Source organism: Denticeps clupeoides, chromosome 1, assembly GCF_900700375.1.
Source record: "Denticeps clupeoides chromosome 1, fDenClu1.1, whole genome shotgun sequence".
NCBI lineage: Eukaryota > Metazoa > Chordata > Actinopteri > Clupeiformes > Denticipitidae > Denticeps > Denticeps clupeoides.
In genome coordinates, this window is record NC_041707.1 from 32,325,193 (window position 1) to 32,344,868 (window position 19,676).

Here is a 19,676-nt window from a genome sequence, read left to right on the forward strand (position 1 = left end):
AATAATTATAATCGTAATAAACATTTTTTGGAGTTGTTTTTCCTCTCTCGTGTGTGTGCGTGTTTTCTCATCACAGCTATTTTTAGGTGCCTGCTGTCGCGCGCTCCGTATCCTGCATTAGTCCACCGATGGCCCAGAGCGACTTTTGCCCCGATCACGTGAGCGCTTGACGACAGTAAACTGTAAGTGTTAAAAATGGCCCGTCCCGTCCCGTGGCGTGGCGCGGCAGAATGCAGCTCCAGCGTCGTTGCTGATGCGAGGGAAGAGTTGGGGCATCATGGCACTGGCGCAGGCGGACAACGCCTCGGTCTATTACGCGGGGGGCGTCCAGCTCCTCCAGCGCGAGGACAGCACCGTCATCCTGCCCGCCGCCCTGCTCCTGATCATGGGGACCGGCGTCCCCGCCAACCTCCTGCTGCTCGTCGTGCTCGTGCACGGCTTCCGAAGCGGGCTCGTGTCCGAGGCGCGCGCGCTCCTGGCCAACCTGTGCGTGACGGACCTGCTGCTCTTGACGGCGTGCGTCCCGGTGCGCGCGGTCACCTACCACGCCCGCACGTGGACGCTGGGGACCCTCGCGTGCAGAACAGCCGAGTGGTTCCAGCAGGGCTGCGTGGTGGCGAAGGCGCTGACCCTCGCGGCGGCCAGCCACGCGCAAGGGGACCCCGCTCGTCGCCAGGCCCCGGGCCCGCGAGGGGGGCGCGCCGCCTGCAAGCTGCTGCTGGCGTGGACGTTGTCCCTGCTGCTCCCCGTCCCGGAGCTGGCGTTCTCCGAGCTGCGCATGCGCGGGGACTTGGCCGTGTGCGTGAGCGAGGTGCCGCGGACGGCGCTCGGCTTCACGTCGGTGTTCAGCAAACTTCTCCCCCTCGCGGCTTACGTCGTCCCGGCGGTCTTCGCGTGCGCGTGCTGCCTGAGGACCATCGCGCGCAGCGAACCCAGGACGTCGGAGACGGCGGAGCGTCAGAGACGCGCGCTGACGCTGCTGGCGCTCACGGCCGTGCAGACGCTGCTGCTCCTGCCCCACTGGGGGTCGTGGGCGTGGGCGCAGCACAGCTCCGGCGGGCGCTCCAGGCCGCCGGCGGCCCTCCTCGTCTTCGCGCAGGTGTGCGTCTACTTCGGCAGCGCGGCCTCTCCGGCCCTGCTGCTGACCGCCCACGCGTCCCTGCGGGACGGCCTGGCCCGCGTGTGCGGGGTCGCCGCGAAGCCGGCGACTGTCCCGGACGCGCGGCCGGAGATACGGGTGACGCGCGTGGACGAGTTCGGCCGGAGCCTCCCGGAACTGGAGCACTTCTGGACCGCGCGCCGGGACACGCTGGTGGCCCAGGACAACGACCCGTTGCCGTGGGAACGAGTGGGCGAGAGCGCAGCCGAGCTGTGACGTTTGTATATCTATTTACTTTTCTGTCGTTGTTATTCCACGACGACAACGAACCGACTGGTAATTTGCTGTCATGTATTAATATATGTAAAAAAAAAGGAAGAATGTTCACAGATGGATGCATTTATAACTGTATACCTGGTACCTGGAAGTCTGGACACGCCTGCTTATTGCATTTTTGCATCATAGAACAAAACTGAAGGAAAATATCACACATGTAGTTATATCATAAACAAACACACACTTCTGCATTTCAAAAACAATCTTTAATACATGAAAAGCCAATCATCCTCCCCTCTGACCGCCATAATATATTATTCACACATTCCGAAGACTGTCGGAATTACCATGTTCTTATTCTCACACTTTGTTTGGTTTGTCCGGACAAGGACAAAGATTATGAATCACCCCAAATCAAAGAAATCATGTTCAACTGCAATAAGTGTGCTGTTACTAAGGTCTGAGGAGTGTGATACGTGATCATCAGAATACATTTTTAATATTTGTTTTACCAGGCATTGTAAGTGAATAAAGGTTTATAACATTAGATATAAAATTCACTCCCCAGTGCTTTACCATAAAGTGTCCCTTTGCAGACTGTCCATAAATATATATATTTAAGCATTGTGTAAACTGTTTTTATAACATGTTTGTAACATTTGTAAATGATTGATATTGCATATGCACAGCCAGCTATATAAGGTTTACTGCATTATACCCTAGTAATATCGACAAATGAGTGGTTTGAATTTCGTGTAGCTTAAATTGCTATTAAAATATTTTAATATTTTATACACGTTGAGTACTGCATCCTTCCAGAGCCACTAATTACATAAAGACTTAGCCACCCTGCAGTAATATGTGATAAATGGGACTGTGGCATTGCCGCAGTGCATCAACCCTTTGACCTTGATTTAAGTCGCATGTAAATCTGCACAATATTGTTTTATTGACACGTGATATTATCAAAGTAAAGGTTACTTCTCTCGCACTGATGGAGGCACATGCTAATTGTAAAATATCAGGTCCAAATCTATTTGACTAGGCTAGTAAAAGAGGTTCATCCACTTCCAGAATAAAACGTTCACTGTCTTGCTTTTTTTTTTTGACCTTCTGAGCACACACCGAAGGTGTATCGCTCATGCTAAAATATCTTGCACACAGGCCTCGCTGCCTGTCTCATCTACTCCCATCCCCTCGCCTCAATTCAGCCACTCTGGATGACAACGTCAAGACCAGTTTCGCTCCAGACACGCAACACTACCTAATCCCACACAGAAACACACACACAAGTGAAGACTAGTCAGGCTGTAGGCAGCACTATGCTTTAAGCATATACAGTTTATAGTGAGAAAAAAGTCCACATCTGTATTGGGCTGGGTAAGAAACATGTTCATTAAAAAATGAACTACATTAAAGGTAATATATTAGTAATTTGAGGTTCTCTAATTTTTATAAAAAAAAAAAAAAAAGGTCATTCTTATTAATATATTACATGCAAAGGATTCAGGGTGGGGGTTCACTCACAGCTTTACTAAAATAGTAAAAAACAAGACCCCTCCAGCACGCATGCTTCAGTGTGCTGTAGGGAATACATTTACAATCCAATTTAGTTTTGTAAGCATCAAGAGGTCAAGTCAAGCGGCAGAACACACACACAGAGGATTACCCTCCCACTCAGGCATGAGTGCACACACTGGCACTCGTGTATGTACCGTACAGTGCAAAGAGACAACTATTTCCAAAATTACATGCAAATTTATAACAAACAAAAAAAACATGACACATGTAATATTCGTAATTGTAAAATTATGATAATAATCGGATTACAATTTGAAAGTGAAACATCACTGAATGAATGCGATCATGGGTAAATACAGTACTTCTAAGGTACTGGAGGGGCAGTGGTGGCCTAGTGGGTAAGGATGTGGAATAATAAATGAAAGGTTGCGGCTTTAACCAAAAAGTTGCATGTTCAAATCATGAACCGAATCCTCAATCCCGAGCTGAGGTGCCATTCACTGCTCACTAAAGGTGATGGGTTAAATACAGAGGACACATTTTGTTGTGTGCACCGTGTTCTGTGCTTGTTGTGTATCACAATGACAAAAACAATAATTTTTTACATTTCACAATGGACTATGTATGTGGGAGGTGTGTTTTAAAGTAGCAGTAGCTGGAGGCTCTGCAATGAAAAACAGAGGATGTGTGTGTGTGTGTGTGTGCATGCATTTGTTGATGCACTCATGTGAATATGCCCTAGTTTCACTGTTACTCACTCCACTTTGTGCATTAAATTAAATTCCTTATTTTCAAGAAAAATAACACAATGTCGTCTTTACCTCTTTTACAGTTTGTGTCATCCTTTCAGAGCTACAGTGGATATAAAAAAGTGTGCACCCTGTTAAAATGGCAGGTTTGTTTGAGCTAAAAACTATACAATTCAATTTCAGTACAAAAAATATGTTTGCATAAGTGTGCATGCCATTAATCTAATACTTTACTGAAGCACTTTGTAATGTCAGCTATCACTTTCTAAGAGTGAGTGTCAGAACACCAGAAAAACAAGTACTCAACGTGCTATTTGATACCTTTTATGTATTTGTGGTGTTTGTAACAAATTTTATTCATGAGCTTAGTCCTTGATAAAGAAATATTTTTGAACATATTTTCCAGATATTTTTTTATTTAGAATGTATTATTACTATAATAATTTTATTTGTCAATGGCTATTGAGTTTAATAGTTAAACAGAAGACACTGAGGTACCCAAGAGCAAAGTATCATCCACACACACTGATCCGCTTCACTGGGCAAAATAGCACACAACCTCTGTCGCTCTGCAAGCTGCTGTCTCCTCGGTTGAGCCCAGCACCGCTGCAACCAACACGAAGCCCAGCACACCCACATCGGGAATGAAATTCCAAAATATGTAGGTGCTCATTTAAGTTAGTGTTTTCCAGGCTGCTTGTGTGTTGTAAGTTCCTGTGAGCTTTAAATGAAAATGATCTTACCCCATCCTGTTCTCCTGACCCCACACCAGAAGATACAGGTGTATTATAGTTTCACTGATGGCAAGTGATACATATTTCACAGGCATTTAATATAGCATCATATGAAGAAAATGTTTTAGAAAAAATAAAACTACAGAGAAATTAAAGTGATTTATCATTACACATTAGTGGGATATTTTAGATTATTTAAAAAATAACTCTATAAGGTGTCATCATATTACTGTGACAGTTTAAATAAACCTCATTGTTAAATATTTTTACACATTTTATTGAATTTTCTTAAACAGAAATAAAATGAAGTCTTTAAGTATAAAATTGACACTCATCGTTTTTACTGTGTAGAAATGGTCGCTCAGAGACTGACAACTCGGATTGCCCGATCTGGAATTTGGTCCTGTATGATGTTGTAAAGGGGATTGTTACCTCCCCTTTCTCATGCTTTGCCTGCCCAGAGAATTTTGCACCCCTCCCTTAATCAATTTGCTCCACCAACAGTCATGTCTTGCAAACGATCGAAGCATTGTAGCGGCTCGGTGCTTAGATGAAAAAATCTACAGGCACAGAAACGGAGCGGGTGGTAGTAGCCTAGTGGGTAACACACTCCACTATGAACCAGAAGACCCGGGTTCGAATCCCACTTACTACCATTGTGTCCCTGAGCAAGACACTTAACCCTGCGTGTCACCAGGGGGACTGTCCCTGTAACTACTCTGGATAAGGGCGTCTGATAAATGCTGTAAATGTAAATGTAATTGTGTGACTTGCTCAAAGTGGCTGTAATTCTGCACCATGGCTGAATTTTGGAAAAAGATTTCAGACTTCACTAAAGACCTGTATTAACGCAAAAAGCAAAAAATAAATAAAATCAGCATGTCATGGGACCTTTAATTTTTCCCGTGATGCTAGCTTTTGCTTTGCATGCTGCAAATTTAGCAATTCCAAAAACAGCTCTAGAAAAAGATGGTGGTTTCCACAAACACAGGTCAAGTAACCACAGAGCCATGTCTGCATGGCAGGAATATCAGCACCGGGCAGAGACGGGTGAAAGTTAATCAACTACTGGGTCAAACAGCAGGGATAACTCAAACATGATCCAGCAGGGATAACTCAAACATGATCCAGCAGGGATAACTCAAACATGATCCATCAGGGATAACTCAAACATGCACAAAAGTTAACAAAAAGGGCACATACAGCTAACAGGCTAACAACAAAGGGTCTATCACACAAAGCAACAAGACATACGAATGAGATCCCCAACGGAGCTCCTTGCAGATCTATGTGGACCCTGGGGAACCTCCCAAAAGAGTAAGGGCCTAGCAGACCCTGGGGACCTCCCAAACACCATCCGAAGTCTCTTTATATAGGTGGTGGTGACCAATATGCACATGGTAGGTGGAGCTGGTAGGTTTCAACTCCTCCCACAAAGTCCACCTAAAAGAGACCAGACACACAGAACACATGGGAGCATGCGTCCAGGGACATAACAACTCGCAATCTGGTCTTGTAGATAATATCGAGGTTAAACATTGGAAAGTGATATCCAATAGCCTCCCTAATGACTGCAATGAACCACATTTCTGCTCTTGATCTCTAATATTGTACACATTTGACACGTGATTTTCATTGTGAAACAATGCAGCACATGCAGCACACGGTGACACAACGAAATGTGTGTCTTTTCATTTAACCATCACCCTTAGTGAGCAGTGGGCAGCCATGACAGGCACCCAGGGAGCAGTGTGTGGGGACAATGCTTTGCTCAGTGGCACCAGTGGACCGGGATTCGAACCTCTGAGAATGTGCTTCTGCTTGAGAATATGTTATTATTATTATTTTATTATTTGACCCCCCCTCCCACCCCCACATGATGTTCTGATCACACCTATGCTGCAAACGACAGAAAAGTCGCTAATAATAATTCATTCATTAATTCACATGCCCAACCTAGAGCTGTTATCAGGCCTTAAAGAATAGGCCCAACAAGCATAGCTTTTTAAAAGCATTTTTTACTGCCCGACATTATTATATCAGCATGCCTTGTGTGTTACATTATGCATTTTTTTACAGGGTCAATATTTATTCCAATCATCCAGCTTTGCTCCTGTTGCTGGAGGCTAGCCTCTGTTACTCCTTATCAACATCCATCATTTTTCTTGCGCTTATCGAAATGAATCTCCTGACGCTCATTTACAGAGTAAGGCCGAGCCCATGTAAAATGATCAAGCTTCAGGATGTACATTGTGGAACATGTGCACATGCTCCTTCTCTGCCAGGAGCCTCTGCTGCTTGTGTTTTAGCGCGATCTGCTGGCCGCATGACCTGGTCATGACATAATAAATTAACATTATGAAAGAAAACCTGTTTCATCAGATTGATATTCAAAAAGTAATAAACTATTTTTTGTTGATTCAATGTTTCCTGAACATTTTGCCTCTACCATTTTGCTCTAAATAAATTCAGCGTATCTTTTTCAATTCTAATAAGTCCACAGTAAAAGATTCAAGTAATATTTTTTTAGTAAATAATATTCAGCATGCTCAAATTCAACTCGTCAGGGTCAGAAATTAAGTGTAATTATCCAGCCAATCGAGTTACGCTCTGACATGAGTCAACAGGATCAGCAGCTGCTGTGGAAGACTGGACGTCCTCAGTTACCTCAGGAAGTACATCCTCTGCTGGAGATGTTGGTCTCTCTCTGACAGAGCAGATTATGCACATCCAAACTAGTCCACAAACAGGAACGTGTTATGAGTTCATGGAGGATCAAGGTGTTGCAGGATATAAGGCAGCACACTATTCACAGGCCTGTTTGCCGAGTAGGCAAACTACAGGGTGTCCAGCTCGTGACCTGTAATTATCCCATTATTGTTCAGATGGGCTAAAACCAGGCGTTTGATCGATTTCATTAACAAAGATGTCAAGGTGACTGGTCATTCAGGCCTGTGACATTGGTTTCTTGGGAACCACGATGATAGTTTTCTGGTTCATATTCCACCCCACTTACAAAACAATCAAGTCTTCACTGGTATTTCCACCACGTACCAGTTGTTGTGGGGCATTCTGGGGCAGTGGTGGCCTAGCAGTTAAGGAAGCGGCCCCATAATCAGAAGGTTGCCGGTTTGAATCCTGATCTGCCAAGGTGCCACTGAGCAAAAAAAAAAAACGTCCCCACACACTGCTCCCCGGGATGTCATGGCTGCCCACTGCTCACCAAGGTTAAAAGCAGAGGACACATTTCGTTGTGGGCACTTGTGCTGTGCTGCGGTGTTTCACAATGACAATCACTTCACTTTCCAAAAAGTGAAGCTGCTTCACCAATGCTGCAAACAAAAAGGACATACATGAAGCACCTCTCATTACAACTCTCCTCCTCTAAGTTCACCGCACCCATAAGTGGGTGAGCTCATTATGAAACGTGGCTGTCCAACAGGGTGAATCTAACAATTCATATATAAACATATACACATACATATTCAGAATTCATTATTGGATAACCCACAACACATACATACATATATGTTGTCACCCAGAATTTATAACCCAAACTATACAGAGAAGACTTACAGATTAACAAAATAAACACAGCAGACAAACACTCAACCCCCTAAATGAAACACACTTTTGCTCCACGGGCGCCTGCCATGGCTGCCCACTGCTCACCAAGGGTGATGCTTAAAAGCAGAGGACACATTTTGTTGTATTACTGTGTGCTGTGCTGCAGTGTAGCACAATGAGAATCACTTCAGTTTCTTTCTTCTTTTACACAACTGATGTTTTTCTGTGGAAATGTTCACCAAAAAAATACCAGAAGGAATCTCTACCCCCACTCAAGTCAAAATACAGATTTTTAATATCATAATACAGGAAGCAATCAAATTTGATGAGTAACATTAAGATGTTTTTCTTCGGATGCCTTTGTTGCAATTTTACTTACTTTAACTTTATATTTTTGAAACAGATAACAGTGATAATGAAGATGACAGAAGAAGTTTCTCTGGGTCACCAGGGAAAACGTCACTCAGATGGCTCTCTACTACATCCTGCATGGCTATACATCCCTCCACCAGATTGTGAAATTCAGACTCCATACCAGTATTTCTTTATACAACGAGCAACATGGGAGGTGTCGACTTGCTGTATTCACTGATTACTTTATGCCACCACAATCTTGTTTTTCATTTAATTGATATATGGCACTGGTGGCAGGTTGGCTCATCTTCAGCCTGGATTGTGTTAGAATGAGCACAAGCGCCTTTGTGCCTTCAAATCTCAGATTGTACAGTCTGTGTAAAGTCAAAGATGCCAGGAAGAAATTATGAACCAGTGGTGGGAATTCTGAACAATTAGAGGAGGAGTAAGCAAGGGCCGACGGCTCCCATTCCAAGCCAAGATGTCCACATGACCAATACTTCACACTGGCCAATAATGTTTCACAAGAAGGGAAGGTGCAGGGTTCCTGGGTGCACAAGAATACCCAAAGTTGTATGCAAAATTTGAATGTACACCTTTTATTTCACAGCAGAGAATAACTGTTTTTAAAGTTTCACACAAAGTAAAATCTGTTCATAACATATTATGCACTACAAGAATAGTCTTGAAATAAGTGGAACTGTAGCTATGTTGTTTGTTCCCTTTTTACGTACTTATTTTTTAAATAATATTTACTGATTGTACATCACATTTTGAATGTAATCTCATGAGCTTTGAGTTGAAAATTCTCAGTGATTTGAAAAAAATTATGGGGAGGGTTGATGCAGGAAATGGTGTTTGATCATTTTTATTTCAAGCCATCAATGTATGTGCAGTAGAGTGCTAATATTTTGAGTGATGCCAAGGTTTCTGGACTGAACATAGTATATAAATTCATTTCATGGTGCAGCCTACTGAGAAAACTGGCTGAAAAGCATCGATTTGTTTTTGCACCTGGGCTTCCTTGTCTGTAAATTGGGATGCTTGTAATCTTAGAATCAGTCATGGAACCTCTGCAGGTGGTGGTGTCACTGTGATGCATCCGTGGAGTTGTGAAGATGTTGGGAAACATGGCGGTGCTGACACTGAAGCGCCCCCCTGCGATGTTGGGTGTTGGTGGGTTCCATGGTCTGTACGTGCCAAGAGAGTGAGGCCACTTCAAACTGTAGTGCCTGCAGGCCATGATCTTGATGCTGCTGCTATTGTACAGTGTTCATGAGCTAAGCGAACATTCCTCTTCAAGGTTTCCTCTTCAAGGGCTGGAGCTGGAAGCAGACTGTGGGGTCAAGATATGTACAGGCAGAGCTTCTGTTTGCCATGTTGATGCTCATGCAGCGTGGCAGGTATGTGAAAGAGTTCAGTAGCAGGCACATGCACCAGAAACAGGTGGGAAGGAGTAGTAAGCATCTGGTTACCATGGTGATGTGCAAGCATCTGGTTACCATGGTGATGTGCAGGCTGAGGTGAACGCTGCAGCAAGGAGTTGGGCTGGTTCTTTGAGCCCCTTCCTGACAGCTACAAATACAAAAAGAGGCATAAGATTTTTTTTCACTTGTATTTATTTTTTCTAGAAGCATTCATCCTCCATTCATATGTAATTTTACTCAAGCATTAATAAACTCAAAATAATGTGGATGTTTTATTTTCTAACATGAAAAATAGCCCATAATTTAGATATGTTAAATTATGACTGGAACGTCACAGATTAATATCCATAAACCAGCAAGATGTCACTGCGCTCAGCTCACATTACACGTTCAAGTGACCCTCCTGCAGGGGAACAAGGGTCACATAAAGAACAAAACAGAAACTTGGGGGCCAAAACATTATCAGATGACCTGTCATGACTAGAAATAATAATCATGCACAGAATGACTAGCTGGAATGTTCTGCTCCTTTTTTTCCTGCTGCAGGGGGGGGTGACATTTTCTGACAGCAGCCACAAAAGACCCCACAAAAGCTACAAATCAGTGACTGAAGTCTCAGAAAAACAATAGTATATACAATGCATTATGGTTGCCAGTATACTTTAAAAGCATGACTTCCCCTCCTTTAAAAAAAGTCCTCTCACAACACTATGAAAATAAAATTAACATGATAAAATGCGCAACACGAACGATGGCGCCATTTATCAAATGCCCTGATCCAGAGGAACTTACCACCAGTAGTTACAGGGACAGTCCCCCTGGAGACACTAAGTGGGATTTGAACCTGGGTCTTCTGGTTTATAAGCGAGCGTGTTTCCCACTTGGCTACTACCACACACGTCACGAAAAGGTGAAGAGAAGAGCATCACGTAAAAAGCACATAATGACACAGCGCCACTAGAGTCACACGTTACGGTGTAATGTCACGAAATACAGTGAAACACAGCACTTCTTGTCGCGGGGTTCAGCGTGACAAGTGGGCGTGGTTAACGCTGTCATTTCAGACGCGCAAACCGGAGAAAACAGAGGCTTTCAGAGCGCAGCACAATGCAGAAATAAGTGAAGAGGGGGAATAAAAGGGGTTAGGAAACACTTAGAGGGGCATGAGCAGGTAAAATAGTTCCATCGGTGAGCTCCCCTGTACAGACGGAAGTGATTGAGGTGGCCTCACATTTTTCCTGATCAAAATAAATGGCATTATGAAGGAAACACTGCGTGCACGAATCAAAATAGCTTCTACCCTGTCTAGCAATTACTGGGCGACTGTGTTGTTCTAACAGTAGAAAAACTGGACTTTACAACAAGTTTATTTATTACTGGTTTTAGTATGTATCTGCATGTATTACTGCTAATTACTGCTTCAATGCAGCTTCAAATTATTGAATTAATTATTATTAACATAAAATCCTTATTTACTTTATTTAAAATCGCCGTCGCGTTTTATGAACGTGTAACCACTGTGAAGAATGTAACTACCCTTATAGCAGATATATACAAGCTCAGGTGATTCACCCAAGGGGGGGACCAGTGTCTAGGTTCGTGGAGGTAAATGCTGTGCTATGTGATAGCCAGGGAAAAAGATGCTCAGACCACGGGAGACAGTTGAACTTACTAAGTATATTTAAATGGAAATAAGAAAATAAATGTACAATCTAACAGCCAGCATTCACTATAACAACACAACAAAAACTTTTCTCTTATAAAACCATAACATAATAATTAACACGTAACAATTTCCAATAATTATAAAGTCTTTTTCCTCCTTCCCTAATTGAGTTGTTTCTCCTGGTCAACAACGATGCAAAAGTTCTGAGTTCAGTTCAGATTTTCTTCCTAGTCAGTGCGTTATAGTCTAGTAGGTCTTTAGCCTGTAAGTCTTAGTCAGTAGGTCTTAGTCAGTAGGTGTAACAGGTAACAGTCAAAGTCAATGATGTCAGATCAAGTCCTACCACACCGGTGACCTGTATGATGGAGAAGGAATGGAGAAGTTCCCTCTCAGATTGGTGAAGAACATCCGCTTTCCCGGTGGCTCGCCATCCCCCTCGTCAGGGAGAAATCCATCTTTCAATTTCTTCCAAGGAAGGCTCAATAGAAAAAAAACCTAGCCTGCATAACAACAACATACAACCTTATTGTTTCAGGCATAACCTTTAAAGCATTATGCTCATATCTCTGTAAAATTCTTGGTTTCTCAAAATGAAATAATCTTCCAATTTGCATAGCATAGAATACCTGTATTTCTTCCATATCCCTCTATGAAGTATTGTTTTATTCAATGCTAAATGAATTATATGTTTTAGGTTATCAACCATGAAATTATGATTAGTTACTCTTTTTAACCATTAATTATGATTTCAAGTGTTACCATACAATTAACATTTAACCATATGAACAAAATTATCATTCAAAATAAAACATTCCATCTCAAAACAATCTCAAGTCACAGAACATTAATTAAGTGAACTGTACTCATTTTACAATTACAATTTTACTGTAAACATAACCACACAGTATCATTTCACATTACATTTCGCTAGCAGCAAGCACACACACAAGGTGCAATGCAACAACAGCAGTTAGCTACTTTAGCTTAGCTTAGCGTGACTCACCAAGACGATCTGTACACAGACATTCACAGGTTCTAGGAAATTTCAGGTGCTTTGGGTGTTTCACTTAACACTGGTTTTGGTGGTTAAAACCACTTTTTGTCCACAATCACCGAATTTTTGTCTCTCGCTCTCTCTCGTTCGCGTGCGCTCCTCGTGGTGCTGCGTTGTACTGACTAACTTGCTAACACAAATCAGGGCGGGACTTTCCCTCTCCTGCAATAGCGATACAGTACGGAGTGGCCCGACCAATAGCAAATAAACAAAACTTGACAGGCACCCAAATAACTTTAATTATTCATAGTCTGGTTTACCACGAGTGATAAGAACAAAAAAAATTACTTTTCATTAATTACACTATCCCTATATGAAATGAGGGACTCTTTCTACGCCTCCGTGTTTAATGTTAGAATCGCGCTGCGCCGCACGTCGCGTCGGACGAACGTCGTTGTCATGGTAACGATGTTTGTTGATCCTCAGAGCTGTAAAGCGACCGAGAGGAGCGAGATCGTTTTTGGTGAGTTGCGATTATAAAAGTAGTATTTTCGCTGAGCGGCTGGTTTGTGACCTCTAACCCTTCAGCGCGGGACTGGCGCCATGTTTTACTAATTAAAATAGTCTCCGTTTATCCAGCCGACATCGGTTTAGCTGCGCTTTCCACAGCGAATAGGCTTATACTCGCAGCAACAGACTCTCAGACGACTATTCACGCAGATATCCTTATTTATTTATGTATTTCTGCAAATTCGCGGTTCATTTGCATATTTGGCAGCTTCACCGTCACAATTTTGAAAAACGGGAAGAAGGTACTTGGTTTAGTGAGTGAGTAACAGATGGAATAAAATAATTTTGTTGTCTGGTTATGTGGCTGTCGTTTGCTGTGTTTGCCCGTGTACCTTTACTGCTCAGGAAGATGAATTCAGTGTTTCTAGATCGCACTACAAATCACGTGGTGACTAAAGAATAAAAAAAAAACCCAATGTACTCCGGTCAGTGACGTCATCGTGTTTGTGTTTTAATTTAAACAGAAATAGAAGCTGAGCAGAGTGAGCAGATTGAGATTTCCCAGATTGAGAGATTCATCAGGATGGAGACCGTGAGAGAGCAGCGAGGAGGACCAGGACATCCAGGATCCGACAGCAGCGGGAAGACGGCGGTTGGTCCAGGCCCAGTTCAGCGGTGCGCGGCTGCGTATCTACTGGGTTCTCGGGCCTGTGCTAAACCGACTGAGGGTAAAACTTTGCATGTTTTTTCTGGTGTTTTCTTGAACAAATTAATGGTAAAAACCACCTATCCCTTAATTTACAAAGTTTTGTGAAAGTGAGGTGATTGTCATTGTGATACACTGCAGCACAGCACATGATGACAATGAAATGTGTCCTCTGCTTTTATCCATCACCCTTAGTGAGCACGGGTTTGCTTCTTTACCCACTAGGCCACCACTGTCCCAGGCATAATTAATTCGTCAGAGGGCACACAAGGAAAAGTTAAAATAGAAATTAATGGATGTTATGTGATCTGCACATGACTGAGGAAGACATTTTATACTATACATCCCAATATGAATCATAATTAATGTGAAGATTTCAGAATCAGCATAGTTTTAACGTAAAGGAGTATTTTTACAAGCAAATATTTCCCATTTATCTTGTTAACTAAGTCATACATGTTACTGTTGTAGTCTTTACACTTGTGGTTAATCTTGTTATTGTCTCTGTTGAAGGTTTAGCAATTTTGATTGAGCCAATGCCCCTACCATCAAAAGGGCGGAAGAAGGTGCAGCAATATCCTGCAGCCAGGAAGCCCCAACGATACCCCAAGGCTGGTCCATCACGGGTGAAGGTGCTGACAAAGCTGCCCCTGATGGGTACTACAGCCAAGCCGCCTTTCCCCTACACTGTAGCCAAGAGGACCAGACCAGACACCTTGTCCAGGAGGAAACAGATGAGCTGTCCATATCGAAGACCCCAGGCTGGAACGTCCACTGTGCTGCCTCTGCCTGTCACCGCTGTGACCAGTTCATCAGAGGCAGGCATGAAGGTCCCCAGGATGCAGCTGCCCCAGGACAAGTTAGTCCATCTCTTCAGCACTCAGGAAAAGCCAAATCCACCGAGTGCCGTGTGCCTTCCATCTTGGAGGAAACCACATTCTCGTCTCATGTTGTCCAGCTCGACATCAGAGCGAGAATCAATGAAGAGAAAGGAGACCATGAGAGAGCAGCAAGGAGGACCAGGACATCCAGGATCTGACAGCAGCAGGAAGACGACGGCCGGTCCAGGCCCAGTTCAGCGGTGCGCGGCTGCGTATCTACTGGGTTCTCGGGCCTGTGCTAAACCGACTGAGGGTAAAACTTTGCATGGTTTTTGTGGCGTTTTCTTGAACAAATTAATGCTAAAAAACACCTATCCCTTAGTTTACAGTTGAGTTTTGTGTAAGCGAGGCAATTGTAATTGTGATACACTGCAGCACAGCACATGGTGACACAACGAAATGTGTCCTCTGCTTTTATCCATCACCCTTAGTGAACACGGGTTTGCTTCTTTACCCGCTAGGTCACCACTGCCCCAGGCATAATTAATTCGGCAGAGGGCGCGAAGGAAAGTTAAAATAGAAATTTATGGATGTTTTGTGATCTGCACATGACTATGGCAGACATTTTATACTTTACATCCCAACATGAATCATAATTAGTGTGAAGTTTTCAGAATCAGCACAGTTTGAACGTAAATGACCATTTCAACAAGCAAATAATTCCCAGTTATCTTGTTAACTAAGTCTTACATGTAACTGTTGTAGTCTTTACACTCGTGGTAAATCTTGTTATTGTCTCTGTTGAAGGTTTAGCCATTATGATTAAGCCAATGCCCCTACCATCAAAAAGGCAGAAGAAGGTGCAGCAATACCCTGCAGCCAGGAAGCCCCAGCGACACCTCATGGCCCCCAGGACGCAGCCAGACCCGACCACCTCCTGTACCCAGCTGCCCCGGGACAAGTTGGTCCGTCTCTTCAGCACTCAGGAAAAGCCGAATCCACCGAGTGCTGTGTGCCTTCCATCTTGGAGGAAGCCGCATTCTCACCTCATGTCGTCCAGCACGACATCAGAGCGAGAAGCAATGAAGAGAGAGGCTCAGCGGCAGCGAGAAGAGGCGGCCAAGATCACCCGTAATGGGGTAGACTGCAGCGTACTGGCTGACCGCTGGCACTACCCGTACATCTGGCCTAATTAATGGTAAGTAAGTGACAGGTAAGTGAAGTAATATGTATTAAGTTAGGTAGTAATAGTTAGTAAGTAGTATGTAGTAAGTTTTTGTAGTAATGGTTGTTAAGTTATATGTAGTAGTTAGGTAATAATAGTTATTTAGTAATATGTAGTAAGTTAGGTTATAATATTTATTAAGTTATATAGAGTAAGTTGGGTAATTAGTATAGACAGGACTTGATGTAATTGATATGATGTCTGTGTTTACCTGTGTAGTTCTAGTGACACGGTAGTACAGTGCTTGGAGATATGAGCCAACCGTAGGCCATATATCAAGAAAAGCTCACACATCTACATACAAACCTCACACATACACCATATATTTGTCACGCATCTACATAAAAACCTCAGACATACAACACGTTTACTTGATATATGGCCTAGGGGGTGCCTCATATGGAGCTGCTGCCTTATAGAAAGAATCTGGGTTCTAGTCCTGGCCCGGGTTCTTTCTGTGTGGAGTTTGCATGTGCTGCCCGTGTTCACATGGGTTTTTCTCCGGGTACTCCGGTTTCCCACATTCAAAACATTATTTCAGATATTCTTCAAATATTTAAATATTTTTTGATTATTTGAAATCTGTGACTTGTAATAACTTGGTAACTAATTTGGCAGTTAAATTTAGTCAAACTACTGGTTGTTCTGTGAACCAGTATGAATTGGCAAACCAAATACAAATCCCTGGTGGTGTATCGGTAACACATTCACCTTCATGGTGGAATTACCAGGTTCGAACCCTGGCCAGGGTGCAATGACTGGTTTGCCCTAAACATTGTTGTTTTTCATTTTTATCTATTTGTTGGTTGTAAGTGGATTTTTGGTTCACATGGCTACAAGTCTGGTCGGAGTTGGCGTATTTATCAAAAGCTATTTGTCATGGTTGACTGCCCTTGGGGACTCACCTGTGCCCAATCAGGATGACATTTTATAAGGCGCTGTGGTTCCGCCCTTCGGTGGCTCTGACATTTTTGTGAACTTGACCGTCTTTGTGGACCTGACAGCTGTTTGATGTGTTTTGAGTTCTGGCAATCGCCACATGCCTGTGGGCTAGTTTTTGTTGTCCCCTTTATTTCCCTGTTTTCGGCCATCAAGCCGTTGTTTATTTATTATTTAATAAATCCTTGTTTTCAGTATGTCCCGCCTCTGCGCTTCCTTCCCCCGTCAGGTCACCAACGTGACAGAATGTCGGCAGAGAAAGAAGACCATGGCAGAGAGAAGGCAGAGAAAGAAGACCATGGAGAAGAGCTCAGCCAGTCCGGGTGAGTGCCAGCAACTGCGCAGCCGGGACTGCCTTGCGGGGAATCCGCCTCTCCAGCGCCGTTTGTGGACATGCCTTCCCTGTGCCCAGATGTTCCCCAGCTGAATGGCAGAGCAGCACCAGCGCCCTCACCTGTTGTAGAGGACGTCCACCACCCTCCACGCCACACACCCACCACCATCTCCAGCAATGCGCCCAGCCCCATGTGGGACATACCAATGGTCCCTAGTCCCCTCTCAGATGCAGACAAGATCACCACCATCCTCACACGTCTGACTGGGTCAGCATGGGGATGGGGCACAGACCTTTGGCACTGGGGAGAGACAGACGGAATGTGTATTCTGGACTTCCTGGAGAGACTGAGGGCGGAGTTCGATCAGCCAGAGCCTGAGCCAGGGATCAGACCCTGCCTCACCACACCCATCTTTTCTGTCCGTATGTCGCCCCCATTCCCCTCTTTATGTCCACCAGATGGAAACCCAGCAGTGGAGCAGAACCCCAGGGAGGAAGTTCCTGACCCGACCCCAATTTTTTTGGAGGGGTGCAGTTTGGGTTGGGGGCTACTACTGAGGGGAGGGTGGGTGGGTTATGCAACAAAGCTGGGTTCTCCGGTAGCTGGTAAGGAGGGTGGGCCAGGCATGGGTCTGCGTCCGCCCACCCCAGAGCCCCCTGGAAGGCATGAGGACCCAGGCTGAATGGTCTGGCGAAGCCCCCACACTGGCACCAGGGACGTTCTGCTGGAGTGGCTGCACGTGCCCAGAAGGCAACAGCCTGGGGTGCAGTGAACGGTCGCCAGATGGTCTGGGACCGCCTACCTTCATGGTGCAGGGAAAGAAGATGGTTTCTCTGCCAGCAGGAACGTGCAGTGAGAGGGGCTGCATGTTCCCAGAATGCACCAGCCTGATGTGCAGTTAATGGTGGCCGGAGTGTCCGGGACCACCTTCCTGCGCAGTGCAGGGAGGGAAACATTTGCACTATTCTTTCAGGTCACCAATTAATCAGGTCACCATATTTATGACAATGAGCTCTGGGTGGTTTCTATCTAGCCAATGATCTGGCACTAAAATCTCCCCCTGCCACCATGTTGGCGGGGTTGTCATCCAGTATATCATCTTGTTTGGTTTCAAATGTCAAATATGTATTTACGACTGAACCACGAATACATTGATAGATGTATATTTAATATGAAAAATAAGGAAAGTGAATGGATAATTGGAATGGTGCCTTCTTGCTTTATGCCCTGATTGCCTTCTTGTTGCTGACCCTTTTTGTCCCATGGATTTCTGGAATTCAGTCTTTGCCTTACTCTTGTTTGGAAACCAATGCTACCGACCCACCGCTTGCCCCTAAACTTTTCTTCTGCCTTCTCCTCTAGCCTGTCGGTGTGCTGCCACCAGCATTGCAACATCTCCAGCCCATCTCCCCACTGCTCACATCATGGCAAGAGCCCGTGCCCAGTCAACTCAAGACCTCCTGTCGTCCAACTCCCTAGCCATGTCTGCACGTTTGCCACCACTGCTGGCCAATGACACAGAACCATAACTCCAGCTGAGTGTAATATCCCATGGCTAAAGAAAATTGTAATTCCACAAATTTACATCCACTGTAATTTCCAAAAATTAACATCCTCTTCAATAGAATGGGTTTCTTGTAGAAAAACACAATTAATGTTCTGCTCCTTACAAAAAATAAAAACACCTTTTTGATTTACATTGTTTTTAAGAGGAGGTGTTACAGAGACTCCAGAATGAAGTGTGACAAGAAATAGTTCTTTATTTTATTTTTAAAAAATTATTTCACATATCTGTCATGTTTCTCCCAGATGTGTGCTGGAAGAAGTTTGGACACACCTTCTTATTCAATGTGTTTTCTTTATTTTCATGACCATTTGGTAGATTCTACATGGGTAGATTCTCACTGAAGGCATCAAAACTATGAATGAACACATGTGGAGTTATGTACAAAATGAAGCAGTGTGTTGAGATGTGCCTTTAAATACATCCACATGTCTGCCTCCAATCAACTTAGGTAGTGTCAGATGCTTCCACACCCATGACATCATCATCAGGGCTTCCCAAACAGTTTAAAGGCATAGTAGCCTTTGTGTACGTAAACTGACTTTGAAGAAAGTAATAAAAATTTTCTCACACATTATAATATTTAGCAAGTAGGAATTATTTTGGGCCTAAAACTGAAAGGGTTTTGCATGATTAATTATCCGACAGTAAGAAAAAATGTTGACATGGTGTATGTAAACTTTTGGTTTCAACCGTATGTACTTTTGAAGGCAAATGCTTTTACTCAAGTGGAAATGTATGAGGGGCCATTTAGGAAATATTTCAGACTTTTGTTACACAAACACATGTGAAACACACACACATTCACATATGAAACTGACAAGCATGCATTTATACTACTGAAAACTCACACACACACACATATGAAACACTCACACAGATACAGGTGAAAAACACGCATACACACATATGAAATGCTCACACAGATACATGTGAAAACCACACACACACACATATGAAATGCTCACACAGATACAGGTAAAAAGGTCTTTTATGTAACAAACTGTGTTAAAGGCCCATAAAAAGTAAAGTGAATGTCATTGTGATACACATCAGCACAGCACACGGTGCACACAGTGAAATGTGTCCTCTAAATTTAACCATCACACTTGGTGAGCAATGGGCAGCTATGACAGGGGCCCGGGGAGCAGTGTGTGGAGAGGTGCTTTGCTCAGTGGCACCTTGGCGG

At 43.9% G+C, this 19,676-nt stretch overlaps 2 protein-coding genes and 1 long non-coding RNA gene across 4 annotated transcripts; 2 read left to right on the forward strand and 1 right to left on the reverse strand.

The window, feature by feature from the left end:
• Positions 1–277: 277 nt before the first annotated feature.
• LOC114784818 (probable G-protein coupled receptor 151 protein) lies at positions 278–1,375 on the forward strand. The gene has a single exon (XM_028970576.1). The coding sequence runs from the start codon at positions 278–280 to the stop codon at positions 1,373–1,375; it is 1,098 nt and encodes a 365-aa protein (XP_028826409.1).
• A 7,636-nt stretch (positions 1,376–9,011) lies between these two features.
• LOC114797222 (uncharacterized) lies at positions 9,012–12,573 on the reverse strand. Of its 2 annotated transcripts, XR_003750826.1 has the most exons (4): positions 12,397–12,573; positions 10,520–11,893; positions 9,776–9,875; positions 9,012–9,625 (listed from the first exon to the last, which is right to left on the reverse strand). It is a non-coding gene; the product is annotated as an uncharacterized LOC114797222 (long non-coding RNA). The 2 variants fall into 2 exon arrangements; XR_003750825.1 differs by having other exon boundaries at positions 9,012–9,875.
• Positions 12,574–12,806: 233 nt separating this feature from the next.
• LOC114784870 (uncharacterized) lies at positions 12,807–15,620 on the forward strand. Its single transcript, XM_028970710.1, has 4 exons — positions 12,807–12,910; positions 13,422–13,625; positions 14,117–14,737; positions 15,232–15,620. Exons 1-4 carry the CDS (start codon positions 12,847–12,849, stop codon positions 15,618–15,620), a joined length of 1,278 nt encoding a protein of 425 aa, XP_028826543.1. The 5' UTR covers positions 12,807–12,846.
• Positions 15,621–19,676: the final 4,056 nt, after the last annotated feature.

Bases quoted from the DNA above. Each gene is read 5' to 3' on its own strand.
- LOC114784818 (XM_028970576.1), top strand. From the start codon at position 278: ATGGCACTGGCGCAGGCGGACAACGCCTCGGTCTATTACGCGGGGGGC.
- LOC114784870 (XM_028970710.1), top strand. From the start codon at position 12,847: ATGGTAACGATGTTTGTTGATCCTCAGAGCTGTAAAGCGACCGAGAGG. The intron at 12,911-13,421 runs GTGAGTTGCGAT...TAATTTAAACAG, and splicing joins GAGGAGCGAGATCGTTTTTG to AAATAGAAGCTGAGCAGAGT. The intron at 13,626-14,116 runs GTAAAACTTTGC...TCTCTGTTGAAG, and splicing joins CTGTGCTAAACCGACTGAGG to GTTTAGCAATTTTGATTGAG.